Below are 26,850 nucleotides of genomic sequence, written 5' to 3'. Positions count from 1 at the left end.
GCCCCTCCCCGACCACCCGCCTCCCACTGACTGTGGGCCAGCAGAAGCATTGGGCAGTGTCTCAAGTGTTTTGTGGAAAACAATTCAACACTCATCTGTTGTACAAAGAAGTGTGATTGAGAATAACATTTTTGTTCCCCTAGAACAACCTGTTACATCATATTTTCTTTTGTTTTCTCTGAAAATGTCACGAGGAATCTGGTTTTTACACTCCATGCATGAGAGCTCTGTTTCCTGTAATGAGGCATAGATTATGCATTTATGCTAATCAGGGGCATCTAGGTGAAAACATTCTCAAGCCAAAATGTTATTAACAACTTTGAGACACTTTTTTTCATCAGCATTTTTTAAGGTTTCACACAGATGCGCTTTGAAAAGGACCACATTTCTGATTGGGCAAGATCACACTCTATGGCAGCTGGTTCATTTGCTTCTCAAGATGACAGATGGCAAAACACAAACACAAAAAGAGGGAGCCATGATTAAGTAATGAGAATGCCTGCCACAATAAGGAAACTACTAAACATACTTTTCTCACTTTTCCTGGAAAACTTTTGCTTTGCTCAATGAGTGCAGGACGGGAAAAAAACACATCAAATCTGTGCATTTAATTTACAATTTAAAATACTATTCTCTCTAGTGAGCCACAGGCAGTTTGAAAATGTTTAATGCCAATGTTATTTTGTCGCACTCATCTACAACAACTCTTTTTATTTACTGTTTTGCGTGAAATGCCCTGTTAACAACTTTGACGCTGTGAGAGGAAAGGCTTGACTTTGTGATATATTTGCCTACAAAAGTGGGTTCACGACCAGAATTTTTTTTTTTTTTTTTTTGAATGCAGCCAAAGGAGTGACTGGGGCCCTGGCCAGTGTTTTGCCCCGCAGATGGGCAGCAGTGTTTGTGAACACCAGTGTGGCAGTTGGCAGGGATTGGGGAGGGGGATGGGTAGATTGCAATGGCACATGCTCCAATTCAAATTATCCCTGGACCCATGCAGCAGTGGAGGACCTGCTGGGGCCCAGGGTGGCATTCATTATAACCAGACACAAGCAGGTTTGGTCAGCGTCTCCATCATGACACCAGTCCTCTTCAACGCATCAAATCTGAACACCCTGTATTCATATTTCACCTGCTTTGGCTAAATTTTACATCACCTATACATCATAACATTTTATTAGCACATATTCAAAATGAATTATCAGTAAGTAGATTTAAATAAATGGCAAGGACTGAATGATATAAACACTGAAAATGGGTCATACAGGTAAACAGAAAACATGAACAAGGTCATCAAGGTCTGATGAAGGTATGGCATAATGAAAAAATGACAAGACTAATAACACATGAATTGCATAAATGCTAATCAAATTACACATCAAATATGACTTTTTAAAAGGGTTAAATGTTTTCATTTGAGATCTTTTTTTAAAATCTGCCCGTAGAGTATGTGTTTATAAACTAATGGGAAGTTGCCAATTATCTCTCTAATTACATCTGTATTACTGCATGAAAAATGAGCTTTCTGGCATTTCTAATGCTGCTAAAGAGTTGGTGAATGAGCGAGGGGAGCGCAAATCTAAAGACTGAAGATTTAATGATCTACATTATTGCTAACAACTATTGCTCTTCCTTGGGCATGGTGAAGTTAATTAGCAGATTAGGCTGTTAGTGTGTAATACCCCACACTGCCCTGACTAATATTGGCCAGAACAGGAAATAGATCATTTTTTCAATAAATGTCAGTGTGTATGTGTTTATGTCGAAATCAATCACATTTGAGCTCATATCTGCTACACATCAGTGTAAGTTTAAAATGGCCATAGGGGATTCATGTTAGTAGGGGTGTTATGACATAAAAATGTTAAGCATCCTGCCGAGACTAAACCTCCAAAAAAAAAAAAAAAAACATGAATTGTCAAAATGCTCCCCTTGGCTCATCACTGGACACGTTGATGGAGGGGGAAAAAAGTGAAATTGACAATATCATTGTAGGAGCGCACTAAAGGGGCGACGGTCCGCTCCACTACACTGAAGTAGGGATGTCTACAGTGGAAGAAGAAGAAGGGGGAGGGTACCACTTTGTCACAGGCTGCTATGTAGATTAACCTTTCAATTAGTTGTTATCAGGTCCTCTCCATGTCTCGGCGCAAGCTTTTCAGCCTTCGTTTTAAGAGATCAAATCCCACGAAATCGCTCGGATATGTCGCTGCACATTTTATCCTTCGACGTTTCCCCGATAATGAAGAGGAGTATCCGAGGGGGGGAAAAACTTGAAGAGGTAAACTACCAGCAAATATTTACGGTAGCCTGTGCCCTCTTTTTTTTGCCTCTTTCTTTCATTCTTAGTTATATGTCCATTCTTGCATGAAACTTGGCGTTAATTTCTTGTGCCTTTTTCGCCCACGGCGGTGGCAGATTAAGATAGGTCGGGTCGGGCTTGTGTAACATCTAGAAAAACGGTGTTAAAAAAAAGAAGAAGAAACCCAAGAAGGCTGTGTATCATTTCCTAATATAATATGGAAAACGAGAGCGGCGCTGAGCTGAGAAATGGGAGCTAAAAAAACTATAGCGATACATAATTGAGAAGCAGTGACGGAGGAGCTACTCTCCCAGCAGTCGTGTTAACTTGTATTCCCCCTTGAACATCTTTTTTCCCCTCCAGGGCTCACTATTTTTCCTCATTGGAGATATTTGATAGTTAATGGTGATAAAGAGGTCATGCCATCATCGCACAGCGCAACACAGGACGTTAATAATACCGCTGGCAGACGTGAAGCGTACAGAAGAAGAAAAAAAGCCATACTTTTTTAGCTCAGCGCAAGCTTTATTCATCACCAACAATTTAACGTCACATAGTTTAAATGTTAAATATCAGGAGAATTACGGCTCCTCTCTCGGGGGGGAAAGAATGAAAAGGGGAGGAAGATAAAGAGGAGGGAAAGGCGATAGCTTTCACACATTTTAGCCTGCATGAGTCTTGAATATGCTACCTGGGAGAAAATATATGTTTAAAAAAAATTAGACGTGTTTCACTTTAAATCGGCCTTTGCTTCGTTATAATGCAAACAAATGATAGATTTAACAAACAGCCAATTAAAGTCTAAAATGATCCAAATCACTTTCAAGTGTAACCAACTGTTTCAAGGAGGAATCTAATTAAGGTGGGCCGGTGTTAAACGCTTTGCAAATGAGGTTAAATATTTATCTAATTTAATTATAACTCAGCCAGTTTATGCCTGTAATAGTGTACGTGTGACTTAATAATATCTTGTCGCTGCGGGTACAGCTGTAAGTTAAGATATTATGACTGCTGGAGGTAAATTATATCAATTCATCACTGAAGGCACCTTAAGAGGCGGGTCAATTGAGTGAAGTGACAGATCATACAGCCAGTGCCGTGCCTCTCGGAGTGAGCTCATACATAAAGATTGACATGTGCTTTATCAAACCAGAAATCGGATCTTGTCTTTACAGCCAATATTGAAGTTGCTAGGGAGGGCACATTAGTGTAGGTAAGGTTTAATGAGACTCCATTGGATTGTAATCAGCGTCATGTCGGATTCATGTAAACTACAACATTGTAACAAAATGGCGACTGTTTAGGTGACATCAGTAATGCTGGCAACACTGTCATTTATCTGCTCAACTCAGCGGAAACACAACTCTAGGTTTGTCACGTAGTTATTACCGGTTTGTTTTCTTCGTTAAACGGCGCGGTGGTGATTTGCAGACTGGCCTTTTTAAAACGTCTCACGGCAGCTGTCAGGAAGTGATCGTTGATTATATACATCTGTCATTACAGTTCAATCTCCTTTTTTGTGCTCTTTTTATGTGAGTAAAACCTTTTTTTAAAACCGCAATGTTAAACTGACACTTTGTAACTTACGTGCTGCAGAAATAATGTTAACTTGTAAGATTGTTTCGTGTTTTTTTTTTTTCGTTTTTTTTTTTAATGTTGAAAATGAATCTGAAACCATAAAAAAAACTACCGAGGAGAGAGTTCAGACTTTTTTTTCCAGAAGTCGGTGGAAGTTTCTAGCTAAGCTTAAACTGTCATAGTGTGAAAAGTTATTAGCTACTTTGACAAAATAGTCTCTTTTTGAAATGGACATCTGGTTGGCTGTGTGGAATATGGTGTCAGACTATGGATTAAGTCACTCTAATTTCTTTAGCAGCCATGACAGCTCCTGCATCTGTTATAATCCATCTGTGTCTCATGTTTTAGCACATCTTTAAAGTTCTTGCTACATGCCTCTGGCTTAGCCTTTACATACAATGTGCTATAAGATAGTTTGTAGAATGTGTATATGAGGAAATAGCAATTAACAGGAGACAGTTTGTGAATTGCAAATGTATTTGACCTTTTTGTTTTTTCTTTTTTTCTTCTTCTTCTTTTAGATTTGATCTGGGATTTCAGTTAACACAGCTCCAGGTCAGGTGGTAACTACAATTGTGGAATTTATTAGTGCCAACTTTTTCCTCAAGTTCAATGTCTGATACCCAGGATTGAGGAAAAGTATGTGGATGGCGGAGTGGAACATAACTTTTTGACCTTATCAAGGATGTGGATGTACCCAGTGTTCAGCAGCAGAAAGGAGGAATCTGTATGGATAACATTTTTGTGAGTGTAATTGTTCAACCATGGTAAAACTTGCAAACCCTCTGTACACGGAGTGGATTCTTGAAGCAATACAGAAAATCAAAAGGCAAAAGCAGAGGCCATCGGAGGAGAGAATTTGTCATGCGGTGGCCACGTCACATGGACTGGACAAGAAGACCGTCCTTGAGCAGTTGGAATTAAGTGTTCATGATGGCTCTATTCTCAAGGTTACAAATAAGGGGAGCGCCTCCTACAAGGACCCAGGAAATCCCGGGAGAGTTGGATCAATCCCGCCTGCAAACGTGTCTGTGCCATCAAAGGAATCTATATGGAATTCAAGCGATCTTCGCCATATTGATTGGAATAAGATACTTAAGAGGGCCATTGAGGGCCTGGATGATACACACGGCTCCTCACTAAAGAACATCGAGAGGTATCTGAGGAACCAGGATGACCTCTCAAACATTGTTGATAACCCTGCTTTCCGGCAGCGGTTACGGCTGGCGGCCAAGCGGTCGGTTAACAACGGCAGGTTGTTGAAAAATGGCCCGCGGTATAAGCTCAGCCATGGCAGTGCAGAGGGAAGGGGCTCCAGGTGTCCAAGTGCTTCCCCCTTGGTCCTGTCATCAGTGACACTCCTCCCCCATGAGCGAGACCAGGTACACACACCTTGGCCTCTACATTTTCACTCCTTCACCTCATGCTGATCCCTATATCACCCTCACCTTTGCTGTGTTTTATGTTGCTGCTAACCCGAAAGGGGCGTCCTATAATGACCGAAATCATCTTAGTTATCAATGTGTCATGGATTTGAAGATTCTCACTCAGCTATAACATGTACTAAAGCTTTGTTTTGCATGTATTAAGGAGTTTTTTTTGCATCTTTTTTGGGAAATTTCTTATTCCAAGGAGCAAGGGTAACATTTTGGGCTACCACTGAGTAGAATGTGCTTAATGGGAATTTTACGATTGTGGTCTTAATCTTTGGGACTCTAGTTTGGCAGGTCAGAAACAACGCAAATCTAGAGAGCGTCCCTTTGGGGTTGTGTTGGTCTTGGTCTCCATAATAAGAGATCTTGGATAACCAGAAAGTCATGCTGACAGTGTGTGGTAGGCAGTCTGCTGTAGGCTTCCCACAAGTTATGTAACTCTAGCCTAATGACCTTAAGGGATGTGGCTGGCTGTCTTGTGAGTAGCAAAAGCATTAGTGAACAGAATTGTGATATTTTATCTGTAATTTACAAAGACAAGAGCACAAACTAGTCTTTACAAAATATGGCTGGGAAACTGGAGCTGAAGTATGTGTGTGTTAGGACAGAATATTCTCAGACTTCATGCAGCTGTTATGACCTTTGTGCTAACTGTGATGCCCCAGAGAGGAAAAGAAACCATATAAACAAACTTCCAGGTTGCATTGTTTCCGCTGCTTTTGGCACCTCAGGGGTGGTTTATAGCTTTGCAGAGATTGTGTCTCTTTTTACTGGTGCTTAGCTTTAACACACCCTGCAAACAAATGTCTGTAAAATGACAGCACTTTTGTACTTGCTTTGCAATTTTAAGACTGCGCGGGAGAGCGTTACATGGAAAGTAGTTTTTCTTTGTGTGGCCCCCGACGTACAGCATACAGTCATCTAGGTAGTTTGTTGTAAATGCTTTCTGCAGATCATGTGTCGAGGCTCATCAAGATGAGCTGCGGTCTAATAGTTTATGCACAAGTTATGCAGCTGAAGTGGCGAGCAGCATCAGTCTATAGAGATGTCACCCTGCTCCCCACCAGTTTCACAGTGAATAATCAGGAAGCGACACCTTGATGCTGCAGCCACAACTGTGACTGTGTCTGTGGTCAGGCCAAGAGTGAAACTGAGAACTGTTTAGAGACACAGTGTCCTGTGATGGTTCTCATAGCTGAGGAAGGCCTGCTGTTTTCCATTTGGAACATTTCAACCTATTGCTCCCGGCCTGATGACATCACCTAGCCCGGTCCAGGTTTACCGTTCACTTCAAAGGATGAGACATCTCTGCCTGCTCTGTTCCTTAAGCACAACTAGTGTGTGTGTGTGACTGTGTGTGTGTGTGTGTGTGTGTGTGTGTGTGTGACTGTGTGCGTGTTGAGAATAACAGATACTTTGAGGTAAAAAAGAGCAGTCTTGGTTTAGAGTTTATTACATTCTGAAGAGACTCTGGCAGGAACAAAGGCAAGGAATGAGAGTTTTTTTTTTTCTTGCTGTGTTATGCAACCACTTGAGCTCTCTCTCTCTCGCTCTCTCTCTCTCGCTCGCTTGCTCTACCAGCAGTCTAATAGGACCCCACCCCCTCACTCAGGACAGCATGCTCTTTTGAAGCAGCATAATTTCCTGTAATGTACTTAATTTAGAATCCCCAAGAAAATCATCAGCATCTCTTCAGCTGTGTTTGTTTCTCTGTTTTTCAGCATTTTTGTGCTGTGTTAGATTGCAAATAGCTATTGGTTTTAATCACCAGGCCTGAGAATATTCCTGATGGAAATTAATTCTCCAGTTCCTGGATTAGACTTCATAGCTCAAGCCATTGGAGACTATGCTATGAAGAGAGGAGGAGGAGGAGGAGGAGGAGGAGAAGGAGACTTATTAAGATAATTTTTAGTTTAAAAAAAAAATGGTCTGTCAGCTCTGAGCATATCATCAGCACTATGCACAGGCTGCACATTAGCACAGACATTTTGTTGATCCACAACTTAAGTTTTAAAGTCTCAATGCTTCAGTTTTTCTCTTCATGCAGTATAACAAAACACGTCAGCTGGATGGGTTCCAGTAGCCAGCTTCATCTTGGATCTGGTTTCCAGTCAGAAAAAAAAAACTCCTAGATTAGTTGAGCTTTGATGCTAACAAATATCTTATCAAACCTTTTATCACTTCTCGCTCTTTGTATTAGCGAGGAGCGATGGAAAGTATGCAGGGTGCAGGCTTCTCATTTTTAGCCAGCTGTCTCAGTCGCTGCTTAAAGTGATCACCGGCAGCACATAAGAGCAGCTGTAGCTAATTAATGTTAATTCTGTAACGGCTAAAAATGAAAAGTTTGGCTATTCTGTTGTTAAAATGCTCTCTGCAGCTGGTGTCTGTATTCAACAAAAGATTATCTGTGACTGAAAACACACACCACTTTTTTCTTTTTTCTTTTTTTTTCTAACACCACTGTGCATGGTGTGTTCCTGTGGTTCAGCAGAGACCAACAGAGTAGCGTCTGTACAGAAATAATCTAGCCCATCATCTCATATCAGTTTTAAGGGTCTCCCAGTTAAACGTTGATTCATATCGTATCAACTTTTTTAATCTGATGGTTTTAATAGTTCAGACTCATGAGTAAGTAGCTTGTGAAGTACAGGAGGCTACAGCTGTTAATTGATCATGTCAGATACGTTTAATGAACATTTCATTACACCATTACGCATCTCATTTTCATGTAGGTGCAGGCTGTGAACATTAATTGGGAAGCCAGTAAAAACAGTAATGTTCCTGCTTTCTCTGCTAACAAAAGGAAGTTAAACACGTCTGAGTTGTACTTCTTTTAGCCTTTAGTTACTGCAGCTGTTGAAAGTTAAATCTAACAAAATGCTATTAAACACCATCCCTAATGGCACACATGCAAATTTTATACACAAAGAAGAAATACTTCTTAACTCTTAACAACTCCAAGGCCTTGGTTTTAAACGCCTTTGGCTGCATCTCTTTGAAGGAAAATGGCTTGTGATCAAGGACAACAGTTAATATTTCTCTGTTTATCTCTGCTCCGAGTGAATGTGATCTGAACTTTTGATAAGCCCTTATTTGTCAGACATTGTGTAGTCCAATTATCAAAACAAACCGGGGTCATGTGTGTGATCTTTTTTTCGATAAATAGTTTAGTCTGTGTATACTATCGCATGTTGTAGAAATCAAAGGTCTTATCTTTTGGTTCTGTAGTCTGATCAACATTCAGTTTAGGAATATAAAACAAACTGTCACATTTAGTGTGATAAACGTTGTACAGTAATATAGCAGCAGAAAATGTTTTAACCAATGGACTAATTGTTTCAGCAGCAGTTATGTTTGTTTGTAATATGAACAGCAGGTTGTTATTAGTTATAGAGCTCACTAAATATGAGCAAAATGCATTTTATTTTCTTTAACATGAGATGATACAAAATCACTGATTAGCTCAGAGCCTCACTGTTGTATCCTACAGGTGCAGCAGCAGTTTATTTCACTGTTTTTGAACCGTAATCACAGCTGTGTGAGCAGCAGTCAGCTTCTAATGTCAGTGCCCGTTTTCAAATATTGACCTGGCAGGTTGGAAAATAGAGTAATCATTGATGTGGCAGTAAACTGCTTTCCCCTCGCCGTAACATCTAATTGATGCAACAGCCAGGACCAGTGACCGAATTCCCACTGTATCCCTTGCTGCATTTTCCTCCTGGGAATCATTTAGATAGTGTGACAAGTTGAAAGCATGGTCCTGTCATATGTGTGCTGAAGGATGGAAGGATGAAAAACCCCAAGATACCCCTTTCATTCAACTGCAGGTCAGGAGAAGGTTAGCATCAATAGAGATATGGAGGTTGCAAATTTGGTTGAGGTGAGGATGCTGATCTGAATCATAGAAACTAATTATGTGCCTCCCCAGAGTGCCCTCCAAAGCTCCAGTCAATTGACAAGGCCTTAGTGTGTAAACTGATGATGAGGTAGGTTATTTATGGTCACACCCTGTGAGTGTTATTTTCCGTTAAGAACTTCCTCTCAAGCAGGGACAGAGGCAGCAGCTTGTTTGATGCTCCTCTAGAGGCCCGCTTAAATGATCTCATATTTAAAGGGACACCGTATGAAAGGCATCGCCACAATCTTGAGTTGAGTGTGGCCATAATTTCAGGCTAATATTGGTTGGGTTTAGATTGGCTGCTGTTTAAATAGATGACAAGTCGAGTATTTCCCAGTTTCCCTGGAGTCAGCCTCTCTTCATTCTTAGTGATCAATGGGGAAATCCTCTTAAATCTTGAGCTCATATTTTACTTCTTCTGAACTTTACCGTAAGCCTTTAAATGAGTGTTTGTTCTGAGACTTGCAACATTTACGGTGGATCATGGCGGTAACAATGAGAGCATGTTTTATTATTGAGGTAATTTGATTACATGCTGGTTAATCCTTTCAGACTGGAGTGCAAGCTTTAAGAATTGGATTAAGCCCTTAAACTATGATTACTAAGATCACTCTCCCATTCAGATGTAATGGATAAAGGAGGTGGATCTGAAATGCAGCGTATCTCCAAGGACGAGATTCATTTATTATTCAGTTCTAGTCTGTGAGAACTCTACTTTTTTTTTTTGTTTTCATTCTCTCAGCTCGTGCTTTCGGTTTGTGTCTCTGCAGCTGTTTCACTTCATCCACAAGCAGGTTTCACCTTCTTGCTTTAACCAGCCGAGTGTGTATACAGCAATCTACAAATCTTGACAAGATAAAATGTCCGAAAACAAACAGTCTCTCAAGCACTACACACGCAGCCTGTGCCCGTTTCTGTTTTTTAAACAGTTTGTCTCTGTTTGTGTTTCCACCCAGCTCCGGGTCGACCCCATCCCAATATGCAGTTTCTGTCTTGGAACGAAAGAGTCAAATCGGGACAAGCGGCCAGAAGAGCTGCTGTCCTGTGCAGACTGTGGGAGCAGTGGTAAGTTGTCACAAGCCGTAACATGTTGTAGTCTGGACAGAACTGTTAGCATGTTGGCAAGATGAACAGGCAACAGTGGGAGTGTATAAGAGGAGATCATTTGCACAGTATTGATAAGAATAGTTGTCAGTACTGTGTAAAACAATAATTTCACTTCCTCATTTAGTTACTTTTGCAACACTGACAATTAAGCATTCATTTGGAGCTCAACATTTCATAACAACATACCAAAAATGAACATTTCAGTAAAGTAATAATAAGCAATAATACTTCCTTATTGTCTAGCCATGAAAAATTCTAACTTTAAAGTAGAACATATACATGACTAACATGTATTAAATGTTCTGTCATGATATGTTGCTTAATTTCATTATCAAGCTATGTATGTAATTACATTATTGCCATAGTTACTGAGTGCTATAGTACATTTTTTGGACATTAAGTTGACCTAATGTTTATATGCAACATATTTGATTTGCAACATAGCCTGCAATCACTGAATACAACCGGAGATATTTTTAAGCAACATAAGAGTTTAAAGGATATAGGACAATCTGTGATGGCTAATAAATTTCTGTCACCTCGCAAGAAACAGTAAATCATCACATCTCCAAACTCTGGTATCAGCAGTTCTCAGCATCCGCTAGGCAGATGTCATATGCTTGCTCCATATTTTTCCACTTCCCTTTAAGGGATTTATTGGAAGAACAATGTTGAAATTGAGTGGTTTGAAGGGATCCAAATTGCTTGCAACTCTCACTGGGCTCAAGAAGGGCAGATGCTCCATAAGTGGCCATTAGAATCTGAAATCACCCAAGTAATTTTCGCTCAATTCAGAATCTTCTTATATAGCACACCAGGCACAGAGGATCAAAGATCAACCATTTTCCCGCTGCAGATTGGTGGCATTTCCTTTACTGTTCTTTTGTTCCAGACAAAACTGCTAACCCCCCATAAAATTACCTCTGCTAAGGAGTCATTTATGTTTGAACAATTATTTTAAATGCCGTAAGGAATTGTTCTCCTGGTGACATTTTTATAGCTCAAATTTGACTAAGTAGCGTCGAGGTGGTTTTCATTAACCGCTCGTAGTGTACACAAATTGTGCTCTCACTGTAAAACAGCTGTTTTACAACCATGAGAGGGAGCCGGGTGAGGGAGAAGGCAAGCTTTTACATGACTTTCATGGATCGGCTTCCATTAGAATGAGTGCTGCTACTGTTTCTGCCTCATTAAGATCAAATTATCTGTAATTAGCGGCTCAGATGTTCGATCATACTGTTTTTAGACACAACTTGTGGCAGAGGGGAAAAGAAGTGTTGCGGACATACAGGCCTACTATTGTTTTGGATGATGTAATGTGTTAATATTTAACCTGACTGTGTGATTAAATGGAAAGCGTCGTCTCCTAACTCTGTGACACAGTCAACGCTGGTAAAAATATGTCATGCTAATTTGCATTTTTGATTACTTCTTAAGGGCATCCATCATGTCTGAAGTTTTCCCCCGAATTAACCTCAAATGTGAAGAGATTACGGTGGCAGTGTATTGAATGCAAAACCTGCAGCTCCTGTCGAATACAGGGGAAAAACGCTGTAAGTATAATGTCGCATACATGTTAACACGCACCATTTTCAGTGTTGATGGCTCGGAGGTAGATCCCATTTTGTGCATCTCTGAGGATTTGTTGGTTTTCCCTCAGATTTGTAAAGCGCCTCTTGTGCACAATTGGGTTTATTTTTGCAAACGACTTTAAATGGTGTGGGTGTTTTTTTTTTTTACATGTATGCAACAGGGACATCCCTTACACATGCCTGCTCTTCCCTTTCAGGATGAGATGCTATTTTGCGATTCATGTGATCGGGGCTTTCACATGGAATGCTGCGACCCGCCGCTTTCAAGAATGCCAAAAGGTGAGGTGTTTACACTGTCTGGCTTCTCTGTTTCCCTCTCTGCTGTCAATTCAAAGCCTTTTTCTTCACAGACAGCCGTTTGGGGCTGTCACTCAGCATACAGAGAGGCAGCGGTGGCTTATTAGGAGCTTTGCATGCATATCAAATTATTCCAGCATCCCTGGGGAGATTTGCTATCTCTGGATTACAGTAGTGACCCTACAGCGAGGCTTGTAATGATGGTGCACGTACTGTAGTAGGACATTTGGCAGGCAATTCATACAAGTCACATAGCTTTGCTCAACAAGCTGACACGAAGTCTATTTCACTGGACAGAGAATTGACCCAATGTTTTTCTTATGGATTTTCGCTTTGTGCTGAGTAATTGATTGTCATTGTGAGCTGGTGGGATGCTGGCCAGCTCTTGGTATTAAAGGAAATGTTTCAAATGAATGTACTGTATGTCCTCTGAATTGATGAACCCAACCAAACGGTACTCTCTGTGTTTGGACACCCTCCAGGAACCTGGATCTGCCAAGTATGCAGACCGAAGGAGAATGGGAAGAAACTGCTGCACAAGAAAGCCGATCAGATCAAACGTCGATATGCAAAGCCAATCGGAAGGCCCAGAAATAAGCTCAAGCAAAGAATGTAAGTGTGCGCTAATTTCAATATTAGCAGTTTCAATTTGTTAAAGGGAAATTCATATTGCCTCTGGTTCAACTTTGACCTACTTGCTGTACTTGCTGTGGTTGTGAGTAATGTTGCGTATTCCAGAGTTCTCAGCAATTACTTTGCGGAGTACAGTGTTATTATAACAGATATAAATAATGGTCAAAACCCACAAAAATAAGACCCAAGTTATAATAAACTGGAATTATCCTTTAACAAAGTTACAAAATGCTTTCACAGAGAATAAGAGCACAACAAGCAAACAGTGTTTTCTCATGAATGAATAGATAATAATTTAAAGATGTGTCGTGCGTTGAGATGCTAGTTACATTTTCTTGTCTCTTTGCAGGTCTGTAACCAGTGGTGATGGCTCCATGGTAGCACTTGGAGGAAGGGGGTCACCTGGTAGGGTTCAAAAGATTACCGTCTGTTCCACACCTTCATCTGGTCATGCTGCATCTGTGAAGGACGCCAGAGACAGATTGGCTGTTGCAGACCCCCGTTGTGCGGTCGACGCCACCCAATTCACCACTTCCACCCCCACCACCACTCCCCCCCTCACGCCCACCTCCACCCCAGCTACACTCACCGTTAACAAGAAAACCAAAGGGCTTATTGATGGGCTTTCCAAATTCTTTACCCCTTCCCCCGTGGGCCGTCGCTCGCGAGTTGTAGCCGTAGACTCGCCCGCCAAACAGTTCAGCTCTAGGGACAAGGGTCCGCCCAAACTGTCCAAGCCACCAGAGCCGTTTGCCTTTGCTGCTCACGCCACTCAAAAGATAACCCCCTCGTCCTCTGCACTTCTTCCCGCTCCCACGTTGCCGGGACTTAGCCCACCCTCGCAGGTGTCCAGCAGCTCCACCTCTGCTAACTCGCCCCAGAGCTCTTCCAGCCAGTCTAGTGTTCCTTCCCTGAGTAGTCTCTGCAATAGCAGCCAACTTAAGGGACTATTTGACGGACTCTCACACATTTTTACTACTCAGGGACAGTCGCGGAAAAAGAGACTACCTTGCTACGCGCCACCTAAGCGCATGCACCATAAGCAGGATTCACCCCTTGCGTCCAAAACGGGGCCCCAGCGCCTTGGAAAGAGCGAGTTTAATAGAAATAGGTTACACTCCACATCTGCTGGGCCGGGCCGACCCAGAGGACACCCGTTTAAGATGGTCAGTCATTTCAAACGTAACCCCTTCCTTAAAAAGCACAGGACGCTAGGCAGGCTGAGGTATAAAGTGAGCCCTCAGAAGGGAGCCCTCTCACCAGGAAAGGGAGACATGACAGACGGAAGAATTAAGCCTGAGAATAATCATGGTAAGCAAGGCTCGAAACGCCAGCCAAGACCTGCGTCTCCACACCTTTAAGCTTCTTCTTTATTTTTTTAAAGCTTGACACTCGCAGTTATTTTTTTCCAGACTAGAGCTAATCTTTTCTTTGAGAAGACACCCTCAACATCCTAACAGTCTACTAATCTTCTGTCTAATTTGAATTATTTTAGTTTCTTAACCCAGTTTCGTTGCGTTTTGACTTGGCTGCGGAGTTTACGTGGCTTCCATCCTCTCGCCCGTTGGCTTTTGTCATAGTGCATGGCCCACTAACTCCCTCATGTTGCTCCTTGCTCTGTCCTTTACCCTCTGCAGTAGTGCGTACATTGTGATCACTACCTAGTAGAGGCTGTAGTCCCATCAGCGCTCTTCCTCATCACACCCTCACTCTTGAAATCACTGTCTCCACTCAACCTCACTTCCAGCGGTCATTAGACACATACAACCCAGTGATTCATCCACCCAAGCTGACTCAGAGCTGACATGATGATTATAGCCAGAAGGGCAGTAACCCTTGCATTTCACTGTCTTCAGGAAGTTAGAGTTGGAAAAAGAAAACACATCGGAAAAACAAATGGATATATTTCAAGCAGTTCCAAACAATACATTGCACAAACACTACTTACCCAGCAGAACATTTCCATAAATATGTTAATGACACATCACTTCCACTTGTAATGGGTTTTTGTTTTGATGGTTAAGTCATGGTGTTGATGTCTTTCATAAGAATTACTGCCTGCTTTCCAACATCAGTTGCTTTTCATGTCGACACTCGCTCCCTTCACTGCATCTGCTTCTTAATTCATGGGAAACTGTCTTGGTGGATGACTAAGCACATGAAAGCGGTTACGCAATTAGAGTGATTTAGTTTCACTTCATTACATTAGGGATTTTCATATAAACATGCAAAGATGATATATTATGAAATTCCTCTGAGACACAGCCTCAAACAGGCTCAGCAGCAGTACTCACAGTATAAGCACATTTGCATAGAATGCATTTATGAGATTATTCAGCCACGGCTGCTTCAAACAGGCTAGTGTTGATTTGCTATCTGATGTGTTGATGTTGTGTTATTGTGCCTGTAACAGGCCACAATGGGGAGCTGCGAGTGAAGCAGGAGGCCCAAACTGACTTTGCGGCCATGTCCAGAGACCACGTCACGGAGGAGGACGTTGAGATGTTCACACGTGTCCAGGAACTCGCTGCGCAGGTGAGGAAACTGTGCACATGCATAAACATCTTGAACACTACCTGGAATTTCTATTTGACTTCTACTGTGACTTCTAAGTTAAACTGGTGGGTTGACATTGGCAACAATAACAATATTATTACAAGAACAGGGTCTTTCAATCACATATGTAGTAGTCAGTGTTGGGAAAATTCACTTTCTACATGAACTAGTTCAAAGTTCAGTTAACAAATTTTAAAATGAACTAATTCAGTTCATAATTCAAAATTTTGAACTAAGTTCTGCTGCCTTCATGTGTTTTTGCCTCCATGCTTCGTGTTTTGATGATGCATGCGGCGGTGCCACTCTGTGGTGGCTGGTGTTGCCAGTTTGGGTGTTTTATCCGCTACATATTAAGGCCTGTTTACAGCGTGTTTTAGCCGGGGTTTCGCCTGGAAGGCTCTATGGAAATCTGGCACTCTCTTGAACGAAGTTAAACTGAGAGAGTGCCGTTCACAAACGCCAGAACGAACACGTTCACAATAACGTTCATCAGGCAGAAATACAGTACGTTCAGTTCACAAAATATGAACGTTCAGGCACAACACTGGTAGTAGGGACAGTCAATTATGTGTGATGGCTTCCTTGCTAGCAGCCATAAGTATTTTAAAGAGATGCTCTACAATGTTTACTCATGTAGAATGAAACAAAAGAGCTAGGTCAAGGATAAAATTAATACATTGAAAGGTTTCTTATCTCGGTTTGTCATATGTACTCTTAGATTTTCAACACAACACAGTATAAATCTAAACTCATGTTCATCACAATAAACCACATTTCTTAAAGATACTGCTAAAATAGAATTTCATATAGCAGTCCCACCTCTCCTTGAACTATCCTTTATTCCACTATCCTCATCCACATTATGTATTTTCCCACAGATGGAGATCTACAATTGTGCTGCTTAGTAACATCAGAGTCTTAAATATTTTAAACAACATAAAATAACGTTTCTTTTTTTAGCCCTCAACAACTACAGCTCCCATGAGGTCTTTAGTAGCACGTTATGGCTAAGACTCATGGGAGCTGTAGTCATTCTATGCTAACCAAATAATGTATATAATCTTCTATCTGTCCTTAAATGTTACTCACTCACAGCAGTGGTAGCCATAAATATATTTAGAGTAAAGACAGAAAACACAGGAACATTTCAGATTTTATGATCATTTTATGATAAAAACACATTTAACACTTGAAAGCTAGTGAACCAGCTAACCCACATGTCAGCAGCGACTTCCACTCTATGTTTAAAGATATGTTACACAAGTATTTAAGATCCGATTATTTACATATTATTTTGGTCAGGTAATATTTATATATATATCTCCTTTTGCCTTTGTTCAATCTTTTCTCAGAGAACTGGACCTCTGATGAACACAGACTCCATGCGATGCCCTGCAGTCATTGAATTTGGGAAGAATGAGATTCAGACCTGGTACTCGTCACCTTACCCGCCTGAATATTCAAGGTAACGTTGATTTTTGCACAACAAATAATGCCAGGTTATGTTATTACTTTATCATTTGAGAAGAATTTTATGTCAATGTCCTTCAAAAAATATCAGATGCCTGAGTATAAACCACAGCTTTCTTCCTTTTGTCTTTTTTAGATTACAAAAGCTTTATCTGTGCGAGTTCTGTCTGAAGTACATGAGAAGCAAAAACATTCTCCAGAGACACACAAAGAAGTGTGGCTGGTTCCACCCGCCAGCCAATGAAATCTACAGAAAGGACGACCTTTCCGTCTTTGAGGTCAGCTTCCTTTTACAGCAATAAAGCAATAACTGTATGCTGCATGAGATTCCACTGAATGGGTTCTGGGAGGAGGAGGGAAAAAAAATGAGACTGTTTGAACAGTGTCCTCTTGCTCCTTTTATTCCGTGTTTAGGTTGATGGAAATGTCAGCAAACTATTCTGCCAAAACCTCTGCCTGTTAGCCAAGCTTTTCCTGGATCACAAGACCTTGTATTATGATGTGGAGCCTTTCCTCTTCTACATACTTACAAAGAATGATGAGAAAGGCTGTCATCTTGTGGGCTATTTCTCCAAGGTAAGAATTACAGAGTGATTATATGGGAAATGAAGGAATACCGCACATCATATTTGAATGGTGATACTGATACAGACGGACTTTACACTAATTTGTCCATTTTTGTAAAGTAGATGTTACTTATTCGCAACAGTGCTTAAATGATGAGTCAAATAATCGATTACTCAAGCACAAATGGTCAACTTTGAGTTACTCCAGTTTCTCAAACATAAGGATTCTGTGTTTTTTTCAGTTTGCTATGATTGTAATTTAAATATGTTTGTTTTTTGTACTTATTGTCAGACTAAGCAAGCAAGACCTTTTTAACTCAGTATTTTTTCACTATTGTCTGACATTGTAAAGACTAAATAATTTATTGAAAAATCAAGAAATCGAGAGATTAACCAGTGATGTAAGTAATCGTTAGCTGCAGCCTTAATTCACACACAGAGCAATACTTTTTATTGTATGAGTGTGTGTGTGGCGTGCATGGACACGTGCACAGCTTCAGACAAGGACAATGGCAGGTGCAGTAAATTGCCAGCTTCAGCAGAGCTCTGACATACTTGATCTGTTTCTCCTTCCCTCAGGAAAAGCTTTGCCAGCAGAAGTACAATGTCTCCTGCATAATGATTATGCCTCAGTACCAAAGGCAAGGATTTGGAAGGTTCCTTATTGATTTCAGTAAGTTCCTTAATGCTTTTTTAGACCACTGAACTGAGTTTTTTTTTCTTTTTTTTCTTGGTCTTTACAAACAATTTCAGATAAAGGGGTGAACTTATAGCTTGTGGCAAGGTGCTGTTATTTGGTTAAGGCTTTTGAAGTGGTCAAATCAAGAGCATTGGTGTACAGTGCTTAGGCAATCACAGAAGATTAGGACTGAGAAACATTACATTCTCTCTGCATACATTATTTCATGGCCAATAGTATTTTACCTAAGCATCGCCTGAAGAGCTTTTTTCTGTAGAGAAAAAAACACTTCTCTCTCTTTGACTCGAGTTGAGGTGTAGATGCTGCTTTTATGTTTTAGTCCAGTAAATGCAACACAACACATACAATATTTAAAGCCTGGCGGCCCACTTATGAAGACAGTTTCTGCCTTGAGTGGATTTCTGTGTTTAGGCAGGCAGTTTTTTTTATCATTACAGCTTTTTTTATTATTTTTCAAGAGTTGTCTCCTCCCCGAGTTAGTGTGTGATGAAGAGAAGGAAAAGGAGTGAGTGCAGGGAGGGCGAGCGGTAATGGAGCATTTGATTTCCTGTTCACTTTGGGAGCCATTGAGACACAGAGATGCGAGAGGATCTGTGATATTGAGAGTGTGCTGATAACAAAGACAGGGATTAAGGGAGATTGAACACAGCTGAGTTCTGAGCTCTTTGAAGGCTTTATTGGAAAATGTAGCTTTGGAGCTGGAAGTTGTTTAGATTAAGATTTTCTGTTATATTGGATTGTATTAGAGGAACACTTTGTCTCAGGTAGCTCTGAGAGCATGGCATTAGTGGGAGTCTGTGTGAGAAATGTTCCCTTTCAAATCATAATTCAAAAGAGGTGGAATAGCTCTTTTGTTTTGGTTTATTAATGATAATATACTTGTAAAATGACATGAAATGAAATATGACTTTTTTTTCTTTCTTTTTTTCAATTAATTTATTTGAATATTCATTGCTAAGTGTTTGTTATCACCAGCTCCTCTTCTTAGCTTTAGTAATGAATATTTTCATGATTACTGGAATATTATGTGTTCACTGTTTGGTGATTAGATTTGCTTGTTTGGTTCTCGGTAGTGGGTGCACATTAAAAGGCATTAATTAATTTCATGCCGCTCATAATGGATGACCCTTGACAGGGCCGCTATAAAACTAATTACACACAGATACATATTAGTATTAGATTTTTTTCTTGTTCGTTATCTCTTCTAAGTGCAGTCTCTTGTGAGCAATGACACCCAGCTGCTTTTTTGTTGCGCTCTGTCGCTTTGTTTCCTCTTTACTCCCTCTTTCAACCTCCTTTGTTGCCCTTGCCAGCATGTATCATAGCTTCTGACAGAGGTTGAAGGAGAGGAGAACTGATTGCCTCGCTTCTCTTTATACTATTTGAAGGTGAAATCCCAACTAGGGTTCAGTGTCACATCCTTACATGAATATGTAATCCATGAGGGAGGGGGGTGCGGGGATTGAAATGCAATCTGAAATAACCCAGCAGCAGCCTCTGGCTTGACTAAAGCATTTTGTTTTTGTTTGAATCGTGTCTTTTTAGGTTACCTTCTCACCAGGCAAGAAGGACAAGCTGGCTCCCCGGAGAAGCCGCTGTCAGATCTGGGTCGCTTATCCTACCTGGCATATTGGAAAAGTGTCATACTGGAGTACCTTTATAAGCACCCAGATAAACACATCAGTGTTAAAGGAATAAGCAGGGCCACTGGGATGTGTCCACATGACATCGCCGCTACTCTCCAGCAGCTCGGCATGATTGACAGACAGGATGGCAGGTCAGTTTCTGAGCCGCAGTCTCCTTCAGCCTGTGCTGCCGCTTCTGTGTGCTGTCTGACTTATCCAGGCCAGCGGGTATTTTTAACAGCATATCCATTAATGCCGCTGAATATTGACAGAAGTAAGTCAGATTAAGCACCCCCAAGGACACGGAGCACCTGCTGTCCCAAAGAGCACGTCTTTGTGCTCGTATTTAACCACACATCACCCTCTGTCTACTGTGGCTCGTGCTTCACTTTGTTTTGGATATTAACTCATAGGCTTTTCTCTCTGTGACCCAGGATTGTGTTGATCAGAAGAGAGCGATTGATTCAGAGGCACATGGAGAGGCTGAGGGCTAGCCCACGTCAGAACGAGGTGGACCCTGATGCCCTGCGCTGGACACCCTCCACGACACTCAACGCAGTCCTGTCGGAGGAAGAGAGGGAGGCAGAGATGGATGTAGGTTTTCCTGATCAATCGAGAGACACTGGTTATTTGTTTACATTTCCTGCAATGCTGAAGGTTTGCTTGATTAGCTGGAGAGTTCAAATAGAGTCCATTAACAGGCAGAGCATTCTCACTGTCAGCAGGCATCTAATGTTGCGCAAAATTGCCCTAAATCAGTTCACCACTTACATCCATGAAATGCAATCTTTCCACGGTTGCTTAAAGGAAATGTTTTCTACATGATGTGCCAACATCCAATCAGGACGTTGCTCTTATTATCAGGAGAAACCTGCAGTGATTCATTTGTCATGATGTTAATTCCAATCTCTTGTTTTCCCATTAGCCTCATTGCTCAGATGTTGTAGTCGTGCGTGTGCCTTTCCCAGAGATAATGCGTCTTGTCTGTTTAATTACCAGGCTGAGCGGCTGAAGGAGCAGGCCAGTTGCTGGGAGAAGGAGGAGAGAGAGGGCTACATGATGACTCACAGTAGCAGGCAACCTCTCACCAAGGTCCATTGCAAGGTTCCCTACAGAACCTACGAACGCCGGCCCACACCGTCCTGGACCAGGCGCATCCAGCAGTCAGACGACTTGAGCGATGATGAAGCCGATGACGACGACGATGATGACTCCGATGGCTCACCACCCATCCTGACAAAAGCCCATGCAATGCTTGCAGCCAAAAGAAAGGTGACTTTTGTTTATTGATGTGAATTATGTTCTTTTTGCATCATCACAAGTCAGCTATTTTTCCCAAGTGGGAATATCACATTGATTATCTGGAGTTTTATCCTAGGAGATAGTGGAATTGAATGTATATCATTAGATATTTCCTTCATTAGGGACCATGTTGTGTACTCGGGTGAGATGGAAAGGTTTGATAAATATTCATGAATTCAGTGGAGGGTTCAGTGGCTTCCTCTTGTCATCTGGAGCCTCCCTGTGTGCCTGCAGCTGTAGATAATAGATTGTGTTTTCACTGCTGGTGTCGAGACTGTGCAGGCTAAACCTTGTACTATTGTCAATGGTCATGGTTAATTTACTGCCCTCCTCTGTGCTTCTCACATCTGTTCTGTCTATATGGCACTGCCCCCTTGTGCTTGAGATAATATTACAGCCGGCTGCATGATGTAAGGGAGACCTTTTCAACAAATTTTGTATGAAATCCAGAAAGGAACAGCAGTGGCTGTTGGAGTTTATTTAGTGCATTAGTTACAGTATTGATTTCACATTCTTCTTGTGAAGAATTTCGGAGAGGAGAGTGGTTGAGTCGTAGGCAGCCGTTGGAAAACAACTGGAGAATTAAAATATAGACTGTAGTTTCTGCTTACTCTGCCTGTCTCATTTGCGGTTTTCCACACCAGGCTGCATTGCTCAAACATTTAGTTTCACAGTGTGGTATTAACATTTTACATTTAGCACAAAAGCCTGAATGAATTTCTGCTGTATCCTAATGGAGGTCATCCACCTAGTGCCCTAGTTTTCATTCTTTACAAAACCAGTCTTCTCTGATGGAGGTTTTATTCTATTTTTATTGGTTCATCTCTTTTTTTTGGGTTTCAGAGAACAATTGTGCTGAAGAAGAGAGGACGTAAAAGAAAGAGAATAAACAGCAGCGTAACAACAGAAACCATCTCTGAGACGACAGAGGTGCTGAATGAGCCATTTGACAACTCAGAGGATGAGCGCCCAATGCCCCTGCTGGAGCGCACCTGCAGAGTGGGTGAGATGGAAGAAGAAGAGGAGGAGGAGGAGGAGGAAGAGGACAAGGCACAGATTACACCTGTGAAACGTCGGAGAGGTCGCCCGAGACTCGAGAAAAATGCACACAAAGACAATCTTGAACACTGGAATGAAGGTATTTGGACTGTCGTAAAAATATTCTATAGTGAATAATTTCTCATAAAATATTTTTATAGCAGATTGTACTGTTTCTCTGGCAAGACAGTAAAATGTTTGTTGTTTTTTTTTATCTGTAGGAGCTGATGTCCTTTCTAAGAGACCCAGCAGACCTCGTCCAATGAAACGGAAGAAAGGGTGGCCCAAGGGAGTGAAACGGGGTCCCCCCAAATGGAGGCTAAAGAACGAGCGAAAAATGGGCTTCAAGCTCAACCTCTACACGCCCCCTGAAACTCCTATGGAGGCAGAACAGCACCATATTCAGACTGAGGAAGTGAAAGAGGAACCAGACCACGACATTGTCAGTGCAGACGAGGGCAGCAAAGCAGCCAGACACCCGCCTAGTCCAGATAAAATGCTAGAGAGGCTCCCCTCTGAGCCCCCAAGTCCTGCTGACCATCGATCCCAGAAGTCAAGCTCCCCTGAGGGATCACCGCTGGCTTCTCCAGTGTGTTCACCTGCCGCCTCTCCTGTGGCCATGTCCCCTCAGCACGAGGACAGATGTGATTCCCCGGAACCACCTGAAGAAGACCAGCACGAGAGTGAACAAGAGCAGGACTCCCCAGCCAAAGAAGTGGAACACAGTACAGTGGGTGCTGTATCATTGGAGAATGACAATGAGGAAGATGAGGAGGAGGAGCAGAGAACTCAAATAGAGGACCAGGATGCAGATGATGAAGATGACAGTCACAGCAAGACAGCAGAGCCTGAGAGCAGCAAAACAGAGTTGCAACAGAGTTCAAAAGAAATACCCGAAGGCAACCCACCTTTTTTAGATCCAAAAGAAGACAATGACTCTGAGTTGAGTCAGCAGGTTTCTACAGTACCGTGTAGTGAAGAGGAACCCGCTACTGCTGCAGAAAGCATTGAGGATGCAGTGACAGAAAAGACAGTAGCAACACCACCACCTGCAGCAGTAGCAGTCGCTTCAGTAGCAGCTGTAGACTCTGATAACGCTGTAGACTCTGAGTCAGAGGAAGAGAGTACACCTAGTCCTTGTCCGGATCACGTGCCTCCTCAGCCTGCAGAGAGGCCAACACTCAGTCCCGTGCTGAGGGAGGATCCCCCAATCTGCACAGAGATTGACTCAGAGACAGCGCAAGCTGTTCAGTCGCTGACACAAGAGAGTGAGCAGGAGAATGTTTTCCAGGACTGTGTAGAGAGCCAGGAGGCCTGCAGGAGCCTGCAGACCTACGCCCACATGGCCCAAAGCCCCCAGCTCACCCCGCTGGATGACTGCCCCCAGTCAGACCACAGCAGTCCCCTTTCGTCTGCGCAGTCCCATCCCAGCCAGTCTGTCCGCTCCGTTAACAGCCCGGCTGTCTCCATTTTGGAGAGCGGCTACACTCAGATCAGCCCTGATCATAGTGCAATCTCAGTGCCCTCTCTCCACAACATGGAGACCAGCCCCATGATGGATGTGCCATCAGTGTCAGATCATTCGCAGCAGGTGGTGGACAGCGGGTTCAGCGATCTGGGCAGCATTGAGAGCACCACGGAGAACTACGAGAATCCCAGCAGCTACGATTCCACCATGGGAGGCAGCATCTGTGGGGCAGGCCCCTCCCAGAACAGCTGCTCCTATGGCAGCATCCCCCCTAGTGGCCTGGCCCAGAGCAGCTGTGCCGTGAGCCAGCAAATGGCTGCCGTCAACCCCGGGAGCTGCGGGATGATTCAGCAGAACAGCCTGAGTTCGCCGCCGCACTGCAACGTCAAGTCGCCCCAGGGCTGCGTGGTGGTGGAGAGGCCTCCTAGTAACAGTCAGCATAGCCAGCACAGTCAACACAACCAGCGCAGCCAGCACAGCCAACACAGTCAACACAATTCCCACAGCAGGCATGGCCCACACAATCAGCACAGCCAACACAATCAGCACGGTCCACACAATCAGCTAAGCCAGCACAGTCAACACAATCCCCACAACCAGCATAGTCACCACCACAATCACCACCTGCAGCACAATCAGCTCAGCCAGCACAATCAGCACGCTCAGCATAGTCTTCACAATCAACACAGTCAGCACAGCCAGCAGCAGTCAATGGCACAGTGCGCCATACCCCCTAACTTCACCACCACCATGCAGCTGGCAGACATCCCTGAGTCTGGCAACCCAAACTTCACCCTCTACGAGAGAATCAACCACCAGGGGGAATATGGCAGCGGGCACTACTCTCAGTCATCTGGCCTCAGTCTGGCCAAACTGCAGCAGTTCACCAACACGTTCATCGACCACCCTCACTCGCTGCCTTTCAACCACTCGGCCTCACACCCCATCACATCTTATGCAAACACCCCTTCATTGTCATCGCAGCACTCCAGCCTGGTATCCTTATCCCAGACCCCACATCGAGTCTCCAACCCACAGGTGCAGGCCACCATGACCCCACCCCCAAATCTCAGCTCTCCACCACCCATGATGCTGCAGCGCAACATGGGCATCCCGCCTTCTCAGCGCATCCAGCCCCAAATGGCCTCAAAGAGTCATATCTCAGCACGCTCCAAGTCTGCCCCGCTGTCACACCACCAGCAGCAGATGTATGCCCGGCCGCCACAGACTGTGGCCATGCAGGCACCATCCAGGACGTTGGCCACCATGCCGCGCATGAACATGAGCGTGAACATCATGCCGGCACCAGCCTACAATGTCAACTCCATGAACATGCCCTCCCTCAATGCCATGAATGGCTACAGCATGAGCCAGCCTATGATGAACAGTGGCTACCATGGCAACCACGCCTATATGAACCAGTCACCCCAGTACTCTATGCAGATGGGCATGATGGGAACACAGCCATACCCCCAGCAGCCCATGCAGGCTCCACCACATGGCAACATGGTGTACACTCCAGCTGGTCACCATGGTTACATGAACACAGGCATGTCCAAGCAGTCCCTGAAAGGGCCTTTCATCAGGCGGTAACTCTCCGCAGGACTGAGCTGGTTCTTCTCACGTGCATTTTGCTGTTCAAAGATGCACTGATCTGGCCTTGTTTTTTCTTTTTGGTGTCTTTTTGTTATTGTTTATTACTTAAAAACCAGCAGCAGCACTTGGAAAGAATGCAAAATTTTTCATCAATGAGTAAACTTTGAAGCTAATGTTTAAAAAAAAAAAAAGTATTTTTGTTCCTCCAGATGGGAAGCCTTACATCATTATGATGAAAATCTATTTAATTAGTGTTAGTGTCTCTGATGTGTCTTTGCAGCAGGCGGGTTCAGAGCTCAGATGTAGAGATTTCATCAGTGGTCTTGCAGTCGTGTAGCAGCCTCAAATGAAGCCATTTAATGTGCCTGCTACAAGTGGAGTTAGTGGCTGTTTGAACCTGTTCAGTGTACCTGTCTAACAGTGCTGACAATTAGTTTGTACTATACTCATGCCTTTGTATATTTAAATTATTGTACTTATTTTGTAAAGTGAAAACTAGCATGCTTCAGTCTCTGTTAGTGACAGTGCATTGAGTAGTACTGTACAAGTGTTGTGCTTAATAGCAAGCCATTTTAAAGATATCTGGCCTTTATTAGGTTTCCCTCCACAGGGAGAAAGATGAAACTATATTTTGTTAATTCTAATAATGTAAAAAAAATGTAAACTTAGTCCTGTTTTCTGTTCAGTTTGAGAGGTTTTATTGCTATGTATGTATAATTCTGAAGTCTTTTGTAACAGATCTCCTTGAGGCAGCTTTCTGTTTAATAAAGCAGACTGATTTCTGTCAAAATAACAAAGCATATCTCAGTGTTTGTACCCTGAAAATTCTAAAACATTTCGAAATGTCCAGAAGTGTGGCAGAATTTAAAAGAACTAAATGATTATAACAATGAATAACAATAAAGAAAATATAAATTTAGTCCAAAGTTGATATTTTACATAATGCCTTTAAAGCTACGTTTTCATTCCATCTGTAGATTTGTTTTCTATCTTTATAAAATGTTGGATTTATATTTTACCGAAGTGTAGAAGAATAGAGCCTGTGAATAGACCAAACTAAGCTAATGAATTGCATGTAATTCGCAACTTGTACTTGTGTTTTTGTTTATATTGCTCTTTTGTAGCCTTTGTACCTGTACAGAGTTGCTGGTGAGAATAGGGGGGAAATACCTGGCTATGTGCACAAAAATCGGACAGAATGACATTCTTGTATTTATGACTTTTCTCCTTTTGTCAGTCACTTAAAATGCTGTACATTTTAGCATAAGAATAAATTATGATTGACCATGTACATGCTTGTTCTCCTTTTAATTAAAAAAAAAGACTAGCCTTAGACGTATCGTAAGAACGGGAATGTAATGACAGATTTGAAATCGGTGGTAATCCAGGAGTCTCTGCAGAAAAGTATTTTAAGATAAAAAATTAAGAAGTGAGGAAATAACATTTAACTTGGCTGCTCATAGACTTGATTTAATTGAGATTTCACCCCCTAAAAGCTCGACATGACTTCAGTTTTGATCATGGGTAAAATTCTAGAGCACTAATCAGCAAGAAACAGGCAGGTTTTACACACCTTTAATATTTAATAGAAAAAAAGGTCTTGATCTAAATGATGCAAAAACAACCAACAACACTATTGACACAACTTTAAAGGGAGGAATTTGAAAAGCTGTAACATTTTAATACTAA

At 42.3% G+C, this 26,850-nt stretch overlaps 1 protein-coding gene across 3 annotated transcripts; it reads left to right on the top strand.

Annotated features, from left to right (window-relative positions):
* Positions 1-3,557: 3,557 nt before the first annotated feature.
* Positions 3,558-26,450, top strand: kat6b (K(lysine) acetyltransferase 6B). 3 transcript variants are annotated; one of them, XM_053340900.1, is made up of 17 exons: positions 3,558-3,671; positions 4,402-5,262; positions 10,168-10,276; positions 11,756-11,871; positions 12,108-12,189; positions 12,690-12,819; positions 13,190-14,151; positions 15,254-15,375; positions 16,749-16,861; positions 17,003-17,144; positions 17,281-17,442; positions 18,012-18,105; positions 19,678-19,909; positions 20,192-20,351; positions 20,757-21,029; positions 21,903-22,197; positions 22,319-26,450. In XM_053340900.1, exons 2-17 carry the CDS (start codon positions 4,645-4,647, stop codon positions 25,156-25,158), a joined length of 6,450 nt encoding a protein of 2,149 aa, XP_053196875.1. In that variant the 5' UTR covers positions 3,558-3,671; positions 4,402-4,644; the 3' UTR covers positions 25,159-26,450. The 3 variants fall into 3 exon arrangements, with proteins under 3 accessions (XP_053196875.1, XP_053196876.1, XP_053196874.1); XM_053340901.1 differs by lacking the exon at positions 3,558-3,671 and adding an exon at positions 3,723-3,834 and having other exon boundaries at positions 13,190-13,245; XM_053340899.1 differs by lacking the exon at positions 3,558-3,671 and adding an exon at positions 3,723-3,834.
* Positions 26,451-26,850: the final 400 nt, after the last annotated feature.

Source organism: Scomber japonicus, chromosome 20, assembly GCF_027409825.1.
Source record: "Scomber japonicus isolate fScoJap1 chromosome 20, fScoJap1.pri, whole genome shotgun sequence".
Taxonomy (NCBI): Eukaryota; Metazoa; Chordata; class Actinopteri; order Scombriformes; family Scombridae; genus Scomber; species Scomber japonicus.
Note: the sequence above shows the minus strand (reverse complement) of the source record. Positions and strands in the feature narration are given on the sequence as shown.

Excerpts from the sequence above, each read along its gene's own strand:
- kat6b (XM_053340900.1), top strand. The coding sequence starts at position 4,645 with ATGGTAAAACTTGCAAACCCTCTGTACACGGAGTGGATTCTTGAAGCA. Across the intron at positions 21,030-21,902 it reads TGCTTGCAGCCAAAAGAAAG|AGAACAATTGTGCTGAAGAA; the intron begins GTGACTTTTGTT and ends TTTGGGTTTCAG. Across the intron at positions 22,198-22,318 it reads TCTTGAACACTGGAATGAAG|GAGCTGATGTCCTTTCTAAG; the intron begins GTATTTGGACTG and ends TTTTATCTGTAG.